At 57.3% G+C, this 14,030-nt stretch overlaps 1 protein-coding gene across 1 annotated transcript in view; it reads left to right on the top strand.

Annotated features, from left to right (window-relative positions):
- The window catches only part of LOC144934654 (vasoactive intestinal polypeptide receptor 2-like), a 30,327-nt gene that overhangs the window by 4,939 nt on the left and 11,358 nt on the right, over positions 1-14,030 (top strand). The window contains exons 3-9 of the mRNA XM_078860710.1: positions 1,805-1,931; positions 2,299-2,446; positions 5,979-6,084; positions 8,931-9,074; positions 9,823-9,926; positions 11,063-11,160; positions 13,465-13,597. Of these exons, the coding sequence (XP_078716836.1) occupies positions 1,805-1,931; positions 2,299-2,446; positions 5,979-6,084; positions 8,931-9,074; positions 9,823-9,926; positions 11,063-11,160; positions 13,465-13,597 (860 nt within the window). The remainder of the gene's footprint in view (positions 1-1,804; positions 1,932-2,298; positions 2,447-5,978; positions 6,085-8,930; positions 9,075-9,822; positions 9,927-11,062; positions 11,161-13,464; positions 13,598-14,030) is intronic.

The raw sequence follows: 14,030 nt of genomic DNA, 5'->3' as shown, positions 1-14,030 counted from the left end.
AAGAACCTAACGTGACATTGTCAAAGCAGTGCAGCAGTTGTGAACTGCCATCGTGAATCTGAATCGATTCTCACCGGCAGATCGCGCTCGTGCAGCTTCAGATATCAATCGCCACTGATGACAGCAGGGAATGGAACTCGATGAGACTCGGGCAGCTGGGTTCGTAGCTAGCGCAGTGCGATAGCCACTTCACCACCACTCCACATCTCGCTGCGTTACTGCATTACTGCCCAACGCAATAATGCGAGTTCATATTTGCAAAGTCACACAGCTAAACACGCATGACACCTGGTGTTAGAATGTCGTTCAATTTTGCTCATACATGGAAATCAACGCGATTCCGACGCAGGCTCGATCATCTCGCAAAAATCTGAAACATTTTAAGAGCATATTGTACAAAAAACACGTGTCCACATCGCAACGACGACACGGGAGACAGAACACACACGGCAGCCCGAGTGGTGTAGAGGTGTCCACGTTGTCCAGGCATGTTTCACATCAGTTAAGAGCGTTCGAATACCACTCTGAACATGTCATTGTGGTACCTTCACTCACAGGTAAAATGAGCGGTTGTGCAGCGATTCGTGGCGAGTGGTACCAGTGGCGAGTGTGACCAGTGACGAGTGGTATCCCAACCAGCCCTGTCCCCGCCCCAGTTAGGGTGACCGACAAGATATGGGGAGGTTTTCATCCAGCAGTAGATTATAAAAGGGCACCTGACCGAAACTTTAAAATAAACATGAATTAGTTAACTTAAAAATCGTTGAGTTAACACGTCGTATTAATTTTACAAAAACTTGTTTTCGAATAAACGGAAATTAATCGTCGGCGTTGTGGTGCAGTGGTTGTGCGTGTGCCTAACAGCAACACTGTCCTGGGGTCGATTTCCGACTCACGTGTCTTTCTGTGTGGAGTTTGTTTCTGCTTTGCCGTGTTCTGCAGAGTGTGAGAGGTGGTATGTGACCCCGTGTGGAAGCTACCTGTCCTACCGCTCCATACGAAGCTCCAGGTCTTCTCGGCCACAGATATTCCCTCCCTTCTCTGTGCTTGTGAAACGTGGACCCCATTAAAGGAACACCCGCGCCTTTTTTAAACATTCAGACTGGCCTGCCTACGATCCATCCTGGCTTTAACCAGACTGGATTGTGTGAGGAGCTCGCAGATCCTTGAAAGATCTGGACACAGTCTCATCAGTGAGCTCCTCTGGCAGGCGAGGCTGCGTTGGTTGTGTGAAAAGCCCTGATGCCCAGCCACCACATGCCCAGCCACCGCATGCACAGCCACCGCATGCCCAGCCACCGCATGCCCAGCCACCGCATGCCCAGCCACCGCATGCCCAGCCACCGCATGCCCAAGCAGCTTCTGTTTGGCCGGATAAAGGGGGCTAAACAGGCATGGAATGAATAATAATAATAATTAGAGTGAGATAGCCAGGTGAAGTGGAAGCCCGGTAGCTGACCCCTTCCCCCAGCGCCTGGTGCTGCTCAGGTTATTTTTGTCCTGCATGACCCCGCTACCCGCTCAGTCAGAGTGCACACACACAAGACAAAGATCCCCCGTATAGCTTTCACAGACCCTCGGGGCAAGTGCTGTTAGCGAGTACCACCTATGAAGGCCATCACGGCACACACATACGCGCTCATACACACGCGTGTTCATACACATGCTCATACACACACACAAGTGCCCCTACATACAAACGTGCCCTTACACACACACACACGTGCCCTTACACACACACACGTGCCCTTACACACACACACACACACGGCATAATTGCGCTCTCCGCTGCACGCGCACTCAGCACCGCGTGCGCGACTCGAGCGGCCACGCGCAGCGCTGCCGCCGCTATCGCCGCTGCTGCTGCTGCCGATGACGGCTCCGCGGGGTGTGCAGGCAGCACCCGAGTCCCTGGACTCCAGACGGGAGTGGTGACTGCAGACTGTGGAGTGAGTGACAGGGGACCTCTTCCGAGGGGGTGGTGGAAAACCGCTGGGGTCTTCACTGTGGCGCACGCGAGCTCCGTTGCTTCGAGATTTCCCACGAACCTTGTCGCCTCTCAGGGCTGACCCAATCTCAGCACCGGGGCATCGCCACCATCGTCATCATCTCAGCCAGGTGGGTGCATCACCGGGATGCCGTGCTCGTGTAGATTCTACGACTCACGCGCTCAGGGTAGAGGCGCTGGTGTGGGCTCTCTCAATGCACGTGTCGAAGAAGAGAAATGGCGAGATGCGGGGCCATCAACGACTTTGTCCACGGTGACCTCTTGAGCTTGAATCTCGCGTGTCCGCCCAGCCACCCCGATTGGGGGGCACACGGCGGCAGGGAGCACTGCTGCTTAATGGCGGACCCCCCCCCTCCACCCGAGACGCTCGACCGGCGCGCGGCGGCCACCGCGGCGCCGCACGTGGCACGTGGCACGGCCCCGTCGCGCCATCACGGGGTCGGTCACTTCACTTTCACTACCAATGGGTTTACTTTTTTTTTATCCCAGCCAACTTATATCATTGGAAACGTATTATGTTTGATGCTGATTATGTTTTGTTGGACAGTTTTTGTTGGGCTGTTTCATCTGTAACTCGGCTGATTTTTGTGCACATTTCTATGGGCGCTCATTGTTGTACGGTACTTGCTCTAAGTTCTTACTTTTGCATTTTGTTGACCGCGGGGTCAACTCTTGAGAATGAAACTCCTACGATCGTGGCCTCGCTACACGAAGCACGACTGTAGACACTTGATGCCGATGCCCACGATCGTCTCCACTCGACTCACGCTGCTGCATCTCGCCTCGGGGGGCTCCTCGCGGACTCCGTGTCTGCCTCCCGTGTCTGTCTCCCGTGTCTGTCTCCCCGTCTCTGCCTCCCGTGTCTGCCTCCCCGTCTCTGCCTCCCGTGTCTGCCTCCCCGTGTCTGTCTCCCCGTCTCTGCCTCCCGTGTCTGTCTCCTCGTGTCTGTCTCCCCGTCTCTGCCTCCCGTGTCTGTCTGCCCGTCTCTGCCTCCCGTGTCTGCCTCCCCGTGTCTGTCTCCCCGTCTCTGCCTCCCGTGTCTGTCTCCTCGTGTCTGTCTCCCCGTCTCTGCCTCCCCGTGTCTGTCTCCCCGTCTCTGACTCCCGTGTCTGTCTCCCCGTCTCTGCCTCCCCGTGTCTGTCTCCCCGTCTCTGCCTCCCCGTGTCTGTCTCCCCGTGTCTGCCTCCCCGTCTCTGCCTCCCCGTGTCTGCCTCCCCGTGTCTGTCTCCCCGTGTCTGCCTCCCCGTGTCTGTCTCCCCGTCTCTGCCTCCCCGTGTCTGTCTCCCCGTGTCTGCCTCCCCGTCTCTGCCTCCCCGTGTCTGTCTCCCCGTGTCTGTCTCCCCGTGTCTGCCTCCCCGTGTCTGTCTCCCCGTCTCTGCCTCCCCGTGTCTGTCTCCCCGTCTCTGCCTCCCCGTGTCTGTCTCCCCGTGTCTGCCTCCCCGTGTCTGTCTCCCCGTGTCTGCCTCCCCGTGTCTGTCTCCCCGTCTCTGCCTCCCCGTGTCTGTCTCCCCGTCTCTGCCTCCCCGTGTCTGTCTCCCCGTCTCTGCCTCCCCGTGTCTGCCTCCCCGTCTCTGCCTCCCGTGTCTGCCTCCCCGTGTCTGTCTCCCCGTCTCTGCCTCCCCGTCTCTGCCTCCCCGTCTCTGCCTCCCGTGTCTGTCTCCCCGTGTCTGTCTCCCCGTGTCTGTCTCCCCGTGTCTGCCTCCCCGTGTCTGTCTCCCCGTCTCTGCCTCCCCGTGTCTGCCTCCCCGTGTCTGTCTCCCCGTGTCTGCCTCCCCGTGTCTGTCTCCCCGTCTCTGCCTCCCCGTGTCTGCCTCCCCGTGTCTGTCTCCCCGTGTCTGCCTCCCCGTGTCTGTCTCCCCGTCTCTACCTCCCCGTCTCTGCCTCCCCGTGTCTGCCTCCCCGTGTCTGTCTCCCCGTGTCTGCCTCCCCGTGTCTGTCTCCCCGTGTCTGCCTCCCCGTGTCTGTCTCCCCGTCTCTACCTCCCCGTGTCTGCCTTCCCGTATCTGCCTCCCCATCTCTGCCTCCCCGTGTCTGCCTCCCCGTGTCTGTCTCCCCGTGTCTGCCTCCCCGTGTCTGCCTCCCCGTGTCTGCCTCCCCGTCTCTGCCTCCCCGTGTCTGCCTCCCCGTGTCTGCCTCCCCGTCTCTACCTCCCCGTCTCTGCCTCCCCGTGTCTGTCTCCCCGTATCTGCCTCCCCGTCTCTGCCTCCCCGTGTCTGCCTCCCCGTGTCTGTCTCCCCGTCTCTGCCTCCCCGTCTCTGCCTCCCCGTCTCTGCCTCCCCGTCTCTGCCTCCCCGTGTCTGCCTCCCCGTGTCTGTCTCCCCGTGTCTGCCTCCCCGTGTCTGTCTCCCCGTGTCTGCCTCCCCGTGTCTGCCTCCCCGTCTCTGCCTTCCCGTATCTGCCTCCCCGTATCTGCCTCCCCGTGTCTGCCTCCCGTGTCTGTCTCCCCGTCTCTGCCTCCCCGTGTCTGCCTCCCCGTCTCTGCCTCCCGTGTCTGCCTCCCCGTCTCTGCCTCCCCGTGTCTGCCTCCCGTGTCTGTCTCCCCGTCTCTGCCTCCCCGTGTCTGCCTCCCCGTCTCTGCCTCCCGTGTCTGCCTCCCCGTCTCTGCCTCCCCGTGTCTGTCTCCCCGTGTCTGTCTCCCCGTCTCTGCCTCCCCGTGTCTGCCTTCCCGTCTCTGCCTCCCCGTGTCTGTCTCCCCGTCTCTACCTCCCGTGTCTGCCTCCCCGTCTCTGCCTTCCCGTATCTGCCTCCCCGTGTCTGTCTCCCCGTCTCTGCCTCCCCGTGTCTGCCTCCCCGTGTCTGTCTCCCCGTCTCTACCTCCCGTGTCTGCCTCCCCGTCTCTGCCTTCCCGTATCTGCCTCCCCGTCTCTGCCTCCCCGTCTCTGCCTCCCCGTGTCTGCCTCCCCGTCTCTGCCTCCCCGTGTCTGTCTCCCCTTGTCTGTCTCCCCGTCTCTACCTCCCGTGTCTGCCTCCCCGTCTCTGCCTCCCCGTGTCTGTCTCCCCGTCTCTACCTCCCGTGTCTGCCTCCCTGTCTCTGCCTTCCCGTATCTGCCTCCCCGTGTCTGCCTCCCCGTCTCTGCCTCCCCGTCTCTGCCTCCCCGTGTCTGTCTCCCCGTCTCTACCTCCCGTGTCTGCCTCCCCGTCTCTGCCTCCCCGTGTCTGTCTCCCCGTCTCTGCCTCCCCGTGTCTGTCTCCCCGTCTCTGCCTCCCCGTGTCTGTCTCCCCGTCTCTGCCTCCCGTGTCTGCCTCCCGTCTCTGCCTTCCCGTGTCTGCCTCTTCGTGTCTTGTTGACCGCCCACGTAGAGGGGCGGCAGAGGTCAGCGCAGCAACACACATTGTTGTACCGTACTTCTATTCTCCCCGCCTTTAACCCACACTGTCCAGCGAGGTGAAGTATAGTCATATAATCCCCAGGTGGGCAGGCCAGCACCGAGCTGTGGATTGCCACATGAGGCGAGCATCGTGCGCGTGGTCGCTTTTGGACGATTCAGCGATGTGCCGGTTCAGCCTGGGGCGGAGCGTGGTGCCCGCGTCCTCGGGGCTGGCGAGACGGGGACACGGGGCGAGAGACGGGGACACGGGGATAGAGACGGGGACACGGGGCGAGAGACGGGGACACGGGGATAGAGACGGAGACACGGGGCGAGAGACGGGGACACGGGGTTCGAGAGCGAGACGGGGACATGGGGCTAGGGACGGGGACACGGGGATAGAGACGGTGATGTGCAGCTGCACCCGCGTCCCAGGCTGCACGTGAGCTGCACATACAGAGCGCCGGGATGTGCTTCACGGATATCTGTGGGCTGCACAGGGGTGGTGTCGATTTGGTTGCGCGTGTGATCACGGCGCGGCGCGGCCACGCGTGTGCGAATTAAACGCGCTTTTAAAATGCTGCGATGATATATTCCGATGCAGAGGTGGCTTCATCAGTAGGCGCGCGTGTGTCTGTGTCTGTGACCGTGCATTGTGGCAGATGGACGTCATGCACCGCGAGTGCAGGTTCATGCTGGCGTTGAGACACGCAGAGGAGCGCTGCACAGAGGGGCTCTTGGCCACGCGCAATGACAGCCACGAGCCGGGTGGGTGCACACCGCACCCCCTCGGCAGCACTGACAGGGGCAGCCCTACACAGTCGTCCTCACCGTCGACATCGTCATGATCAGCCATGGCCAATACACTGCGGGATGACAATCCACCCGGCATCTGCGCACGAACTGATTTCATTGGTCCATCTCCTCGGGAGACGAGTTCCATTCCTTGGGAGCCAGCACCATGAATATTCTTGACCGTGTGCCAACAATGCTTCTGGTGAGGTTTCCTGCCCACGGCCGCTTATTTTTCTTAAACGTTTGAATCACTTCATTAACCTGCGTTTGTCCTCAAAGCCACGCGCTGCTGTGCCTGCCTCTCAATGTGATTGCAATCATGCGTCCCCGATAGGAATCCCTATTCTTTCAGAAGATCGATTTGTTACTTTGCATTCTCAAGCTCAGTTTTCCAAAAAGCGCCGTCATTTGCGACGCTTCATTGCACCTGGATTCCACTTCACCTGGATCCCACTTCACCTGCATTCCACTTCACCTGGATCCCACTTCACCTGGATTCCACTTCACCTGCATTACACGTCACCTTGAGCAGCTGCTCTCGGCCCACCCTCTCGCCTGCTCTTGCTCTTGCCCAGCGAACTTGATCGCGACTTGCCCTTTGTCTTTGTCGGGTATTCCGAGGTTGTTTTGTCGACCTGGCAAACCCGCTCTTTCGCTTACTTTGTCACTGCGGGGGTCCCTTGCAGGGCGGACCTCACTGAGTGTGCTGATGGCCTTAGCAAGGAACAGATTCCACGTAGTAGTCTCTATCGGCCTGCACACAATCATTTCCACTGGATGGAGATTCTGGGTGAATAATTTGGATGTCGCCTTCATCATAATTCTACAGTCAACATTTTGTAGATACACACACACACGGCCCACGATTAGTCCTTGAGCATGGACGTTATTCATACTTAACATCATATTAATATCATATTAGCTTGCTGAGGCTATTTTGTGATTATGTAAGATTCGCCGGTTTATTGCATGCATAATTTACGGTCTAGGTTAATTTAATGCATAATTTTACATCATTATATAGGCGTTAAATAAGATGGAATATCACATTTGCATTACACAGTTTTATTACAAATGATTGAACGCCAATCCTTAATTGAGTTAATGACTAGCAATTATTTCCCGCAAATAATGTGTTTTTAAAATAGTATGAATGCGTGCTCACGCATAAACTACCAGCCCTTTTCAAAGACTGATACTTAATTCTAGATTTGAAGGTTTCGTGACTGCTAGGATACATACTCTTTGGTACTTTCGGTAAAGTCACGTGAAAAAATAAATAAAATGAGTTGAGTTATTTTCATTTTATTTATTTATTATTATTACCGAGTGCTAATTGCCACGCGTGGAGGTTTCAAAGCGCTGAACACACGGAGCCCGCTGCTCCACTGTGATGTATCAACATTGACGGGCAGTGACGGGGCACAGCGGGAACGAATTTGCCACCTGTTGTAGAGGCTCACGGTTCGAATCCAGCGTCCGCCCTGGTTAATACCGCGGTTGTAATAGCAACCATACTACTACTACACACCGTCTGCTTCACAGGCCACCGCGTGCCCCGCAGATTGCTCCACTGGGACGATGCACAGCGATCATCGCTCGTGCCCCACGTCACCCACGTGCCCCACGTGACACTCGTGCCCCACGTGACACTCATGTCCACGTCACCCACGTGCCCCACGTCACCCACGTGCCCCACGTCACACTCGTTCATTATCTCTTTGCTGCTACTGTGACAGCACGTTCTACGTTACTTCGATAGAGCCGCATGTGGTGGATTAAAGAGCCGCATGCCACTCGGGAGACGCCACGCGGCCACCGCTGGGTTCGGGGAACAGGGAGTGGAATTCGAGGTCTCTGCTGGAGGTGTGCGTCTGTGTGCGTGTGTGTGTCTGTGTGCGTGTGTGCGTGTCTGTGTGCGTGTGTGCATGTCTGTGTGCGTGTGTGCGTGTGCGTCTGTGTGCGTGTGTGCGTCTGTGTGCGTGCGTGTGTGCGTGTGTGTCTGTTGCTGGCCGGGTGCAAACGAATCGCTCGTCACACTCGCTTCGCTCCCTTCTGCCCGTAGGCTGCGAAGGCACGTGGGACAGAGTCTCCTGCTGGCCACACACCGCCCTGGGCCAAAACGTCACCCTAGCGTGCCCTGACTTCATCTTCTTTTTCATCAACAAACAAGGTGTGCGCACGCTGGACACAGCCCCGGCTCCACTGCGGATGTCTGCGCGTGACGCAAGGCGTGTCAACGTCGCATTGGCCGCTTGTGCTCCGTCTGCCGGGTCGATGAAAAGGTGCAGAGCTCCCACGCGCCAGGGGATGGCCGGCGTGCCTGCACAAGGACCCACTTGGAACAGCGAAGTGGGTTTTGATCCCGCAATGAAAATAGACGACCCGGCACCAGGCGAAGTGAGCCGAACAAAGAGCGTCCAGAGGCCGTGGCCTCCTCCTCCACCCCCACTGCTGCCAACGCGGCCGCGGAGTGGCGCAGGGCGCAGGGCGCAGTGTGCAGGGTACAGGGCGCAAGGGCACGCAGTGACGGAGTGGTTATGGGTTGGGGTCACCATTTTATTCAAGAGTCAATTTTTATTTTGTCTCCTTTTTCACCGTTCCCAATTGCATCGTTTGTTTCTGGATCTCTTGCACCGTTATGTTTGTATGTGTGTAATGTTGAACTTTATTTGCACCGTACGTAGCCAACCGCGCAAATCGGAGTTGCCCCGTTAGCCTAAACGTAACTTTAGCGTACCATTGATATTTCTATTTTACTTGCGCGGGATAATCGATCGCTGCACGCCTCATTGTTGCTTTCTAATGAGGTGTTGCAGCAGCTCCCACAGTGCCTCGGGTAAGTGACCCATCCCGCCTGTGCCTCGCCCTCACGGGGAGCACCGAAGAGGGCTTCATGCAGCTAGGCACTGATCCGAAGTCCACGCCACAGTCTGGTGTCACCCCAGGGGGTTGCTCCACAGGTATCGCGGGAGGGCATCAGTGTGTGTGTGCCAGTGTGTGTGTGCCAGTGTGTGTGTGCCAGTGTGTGTGCCAGTGTGTGTGTGCCAGTGTGTGTGTGCCAGTGTGTGTGTGCCAGTGTGTGTGTGCACACATCTCGCTGGGAGGCTGTCTCCGCCAAGCACGCTGTTTATTCTGAGCAAAAAAAATTCAGCGCACATTTTTTCGTAAAATGATCCCAGTGGTAGTGCTGTATCTAGTTTGTTAACGTCACGTTTCGCTTCTGGCGCATGTTGCTCGCGTTCAAGGAGGCCCATTCGGCCCTCATGTACCCAGAAGAATCGGGCACAACAGAAGTATCGAATTAATGGAATTGTTTCCCAGGCCTAAAATCAAAACCCCAAAGCCGCTGGTCACCTGGAGGCTTTGGAACCAAGACGGCGGAAAATCTGGCCACGGCTAACGTTAGTGACGAGTTAAATCTGAATCGGTCCTGGGTCATATTCCCCCTTCACCAACTTGCACTGACCAACCAGCATGGCGAAGCATGGCCGATAAACCCCCATGACTGAAAACTACAATGGGGAAGACATTATCCAGCAGTGGATTTGGCAAAGAGTCGTAAATCATTTCTCTGTAATGAAAAAAACCATCACCCTCATTGTGCTCGGGAGTGTGCTTCGTTACACGCGGCGTGTTTACACGCAGCAGCAGCAGCGGTGGCAGTAGCGGCGTGTCCGTGACGCGAGCGCGCTGTCTCTGTGCCGCAAGGCGCCGTGACGCAGAGCTGCACGGCGCAGGGGTGGACGGAGCCGGAGCCGCCCTACGGAGTGGCGTGCGGCTACGACAACTCGAGCCTGACGGACGTGGACAAGGTGAGCGGCGTTTCTCGCACGCGGCGCGGAGCCCTCGCAGCGTGGGTCGGTGAGTGAGTGGGTGAGCTAGTGAGTGAGTGAGTGGGTGAGTGGGTGGGTGGGTGGGTGAGTGAGTGAGTGGGTGAGTGAGTGAGTGAGTAAGCGAGTGAGTGAGTGAGCTGGTGAGTGAGTGGGTGAGCAAGTGAGCGAGCTGGTGAGTGAGTGATTGTGTTGTTGTGACCTGCAGTGTGGAGGTTGGACACAGTGGGGGTGAGACGACGCGGTCTCGTGGCTGGTAGACACGAGACACCCAGGTCAGCTGTGGTTTCTGTTATCCAGATCATCTCTCTCCCTCATCACCTCGGGTGATCTCAAGTTTGCTGGACTGTGTCCAGTCGAGAACGTGCAGGTTCACCTTGCACTGACGTGTATTGCTCTGTGCATTGTAAAGTGTGGTGCGGTGTCGTCTTCTTCTTCTTTCGTACGGCGTTAGAAATCAGCAGCAGCAGCAGCAGGGCTACGATTGTAAGTTTGCTGTTGGGAGACATTCCACTGCAGCATCCGGGGTGGTAGCTGAGTGGAGACCGCTTGTCCTACTACACACACCAGGGCTGTTGTATCGGACACTCATCAGTCGTCATATGACACCTGACGATTTGCGCCCCAACGCATTCACAGTTTGGTGGAGTTCCTGATCATTCTATGTATTAATCAATATCCCCACTCTCACTCATTCCTCCGCCTGTTGTTGTTCATTCGGTTGAGAGCGGTGCCCACTGCCATCGCGGCAGCAGAGAGAGTCCAGAACTGAAGACCTCACGAAGCGTCTTCAGCGCTGAAGACCTCACGAAGCGTCTTCAGCGCTGAAGACCTCACGAAGCGTCTTCAGCGCTCAAGACCTCACGAAGCGTCTTCAGCGCTGAAGACCTCACGAAGCGTCTTCAGGGCGGTCCTTGTTTGGGACGCGGCTCTTTCCCCGCGGCTCGCGCCGTCGGCAGGCTCGGGGCATCCTGTCCAGGCTGACAGAAGAGTCGAGGCCGGTGTCCAGCACGGACGTCTGCATTTCGGATGGGAGGTTGTTGTGGATGTGGTGTCGGCGTGAGCTGCAGGCGCTGCTAACAGTGCCACGCGATCCCTGTCTGCCGTGCGCGCCACAGAGGCTGTACTACCTGGCCGTGAAGGAGGTGTACACGGTCGGCTACAGCCTCTCCTTCGCCCTGCTGTCTGCTGCCATGCTTGTGCTATGCCTTTTCAGGTGGGTAGCGGGCATCGTGTGCGCCTTGCTGTTTGTATGTATGTTGAACTTCTTTCGCACCATACGTAGCCAAAAAACACACGAAAACATCGTGGCACAAAGTGGGGATGACCCTGCTGAGGCTGCGGTGCCTCAAATATTGGAAGAAGTCACCCCCTGTGAGTGGCTGGCTGAGGTGCCATCTGGTGAGGAAGTACTGAAGGCGGTCCAAAGTCTGAGACCAGGAAAGGCACCGGGCAGAGATGATCTCCCAAGCGAAATGCTGATGGAGGGTGGCGTTTGTGCATAGACTGCCATATATGCCATCATAACAACAGTCTGGACCACTGGACGGGTTCCGCAGGATTGGAAGGATGCCCTGGTGGTCCCCCTCTTTAAGAAGGGGGACCGCACAGACTGTAACAACTACAGGGGCATCTCACTCCTCAGTGTGCCGGGAAAGGTCCTGGCAAGGATTATTCAACATCGCCTTGCCAGGCACGCTGAGGAGAGGCTTGCGGAGCCCGAATGCGGTTTCAGGAAAGGGCGGTCCTGCACAGATGCCATATTTTCTGTCCGTCTGCTACAGCAGAGGTGTAGGAAATTCCAACAAGACCTACATCTCTGCTTTATTGACCTGGTCAAGGCCTATGATACCATCAGTAGGCCTGGGCTCTGGGTTGTTCTTCGTGCTTTCGGAGTCCCTGACCCTCTACTCACGATCATTAAGGACCTTCATCATGGTGAGCGGGCCCGGGTAAAACTACGTGGCCGGGAGTCAGAGCCATTCCCTGTAAACCTTGTGGTGCGACAGGGATGTCCTCTGACTCCCACATTATTTAACATCTATTTTGACCACGTAGTTCGTGAAGCCTTCAATAGCTGTACCGGGGGAATTTCCATTTGGTACAGATATAATGGGAGGCTGATCGATGCCCGGGTGCGGTCAAGGGATGGCTCCCTATTGGTCAACCACATTATGTATGCCGATGATTTGGTAATAGCTGCTCATTCAGAGGACGAGTTGGAGACGCTGCTGCTGAGACTGGAGCGTGCCACTAAGAGGTGGAGCCTTACCATCAGCCCCACCAAAACTAAGCACCTGCCTGGGTATTTTATACCATCGGACACTCCACCTCCACAACTTCCAATCGGTGATTTTCATCAGTTGCGTAACACTGTGTGGGAGCTACCTGGTCTGTTGCTCCGCACGAAGTTTCAGGTATTTTCGGCCACAGTCATTCCCTCCCTTCTCTATGCTTGCGAAACGTGAACCCCCCTAATGGAGCATCTTCGCCGGTTAGAAACATTTAGGCTGGCCTGCCTACGATCCATCCTGGGTTTAACCAGGTTGGATTGTGCGAGGAGCTCACAAATCCTTGAAAGATCTGGGCAAAGTCCAATCGGTGAGCTCCTCCGGCAGGCAAGGCTGCGTTGGCTGGATCATGTAGCCCGCATGCCCAGCCACCGCATGCCTAAACAGCTTTTGTTCGGCCGGATCGAGGGGGCTAAACGGGCGCGGCACGGGCTAGAGAAGAGATGGAGTGATGTGGTATAGGAGGACGTGGATCCGAGTGGACTTCCCGATGACTGGTATCAGCGGTGTCAAGATCGGCCTCTGTGGAGGAGGCTCGTGAAGGACGCTACTGGGCAGTTGGAGGCAGTCGCCCTCCAACAACAACGGAGGGCGGAGGAGCGACGCTCACAACAACGAGCGGAGCGCCGGGTGGCTAAAGCACAGCAAGTTGGCACAGTAGGGGGCACAGGTGGTGCATCAGCCAGTCATCTCGGTCATCTCAGTCAGTCGACCCGTGGCACCTGGGTCTGCCCCGTGACCTCCTGCCAGCGGGCGTTCGACACTTCACGTGGCCTCAAGGTGCACATGGCTTGGCACAAGCGTAGTGGCCCCGACCAGGGCACTGACTGGCCAGGGGAGCGAGGCTGCGAGGCGTCCCGTGGTGTTCCCAGCGAAGTCGTTCTGCTCCTGCCACCGCACGCTCTGTGGGGCTCTTTTAAATAAAGAGCGGCGCTCTGTGAGCAAACACTACGCCTTGTTTACTCAGAGCTACCTTCACCTCTCGCGGGGCACGATGGTGATGCTCTCTGTGTGTGTGTCTGTGTCTCTGTGTGTGTGTGTCTCTGTGTGTGTGTGTCTCTGTGTGTGTGTCTATGTGTGTGTGTCTCTGTGTGTGTGTCTGTGTGTGTCTGTGTGTGTCTCTGTGTGTGTGTCTGAGTGTGTGTCTCTCTGTGTGTGTGTGTCTGTGTGTGTCTGTGTGTGTGTGTGTCTGTGTGTGTCTGTGTGTGTCTCTGTATGTGCACCTGCAGAAAGTTACGCTGCACGAGGAACTACATCCACGTGCAGCTCTTCGCGTCCTACATGCTGCGGGCCTGCTCCGTGCTGGTGAAAGACGTCGTGCTCTTCTCCAACGAGGACTCCGACAACTGCGGATCGCCCACGGTAACAGCGGCGCCCTGCACCGAGTCGAACCTCCCCGCACCCGGAGCACGGCGCAGCGCCCAGGGCAGGCCGGCCCCACGTGGCCACTCCACGCGGCGCACTGGAGACACGCCTGTCAGCCCCTTGTCATGTGCCCTAACTTAGTAGAGATCATGCAGACCTTGCTGGTCACGCCGTGCCACTTATACATCTCAACGTTCATCCTACAGAGTCCCTCACAAGGGAGAAACACAAACAAATAGACACAAACTGATGTTGCCCGTGTCGACACGGCTGCACGCCGTCTGGACCTGAAAACTCAATTTCCCTGTTCAAGAATGCGGAGTGGACCGTGCGGGTGGACCGTGTGGGTAGACCGCGGCGTCAATGTGACATTAGCCCGGGGCAGGGGGCTGTGGGCAGGGGGCTGTGGGCAGGGGGCTGCTGCTCGCCA

This window comes from Lampetra fluviatilis, chromosome 10 (genome assembly GCF_964198595.1).
Source record: "Lampetra fluviatilis chromosome 10, kcLamFluv1.1, whole genome shotgun sequence".
Lineage (NCBI taxonomy): Eukaryota > Metazoa > Chordata > Hyperoartia > Petromyzontiformes > Petromyzontidae > Lampetra > Lampetra fluviatilis.
The sequence above is the reverse complement of the archived record's forward strand: the minus strand, read 5'-3'. Positions and strand labels throughout refer to the sequence as shown.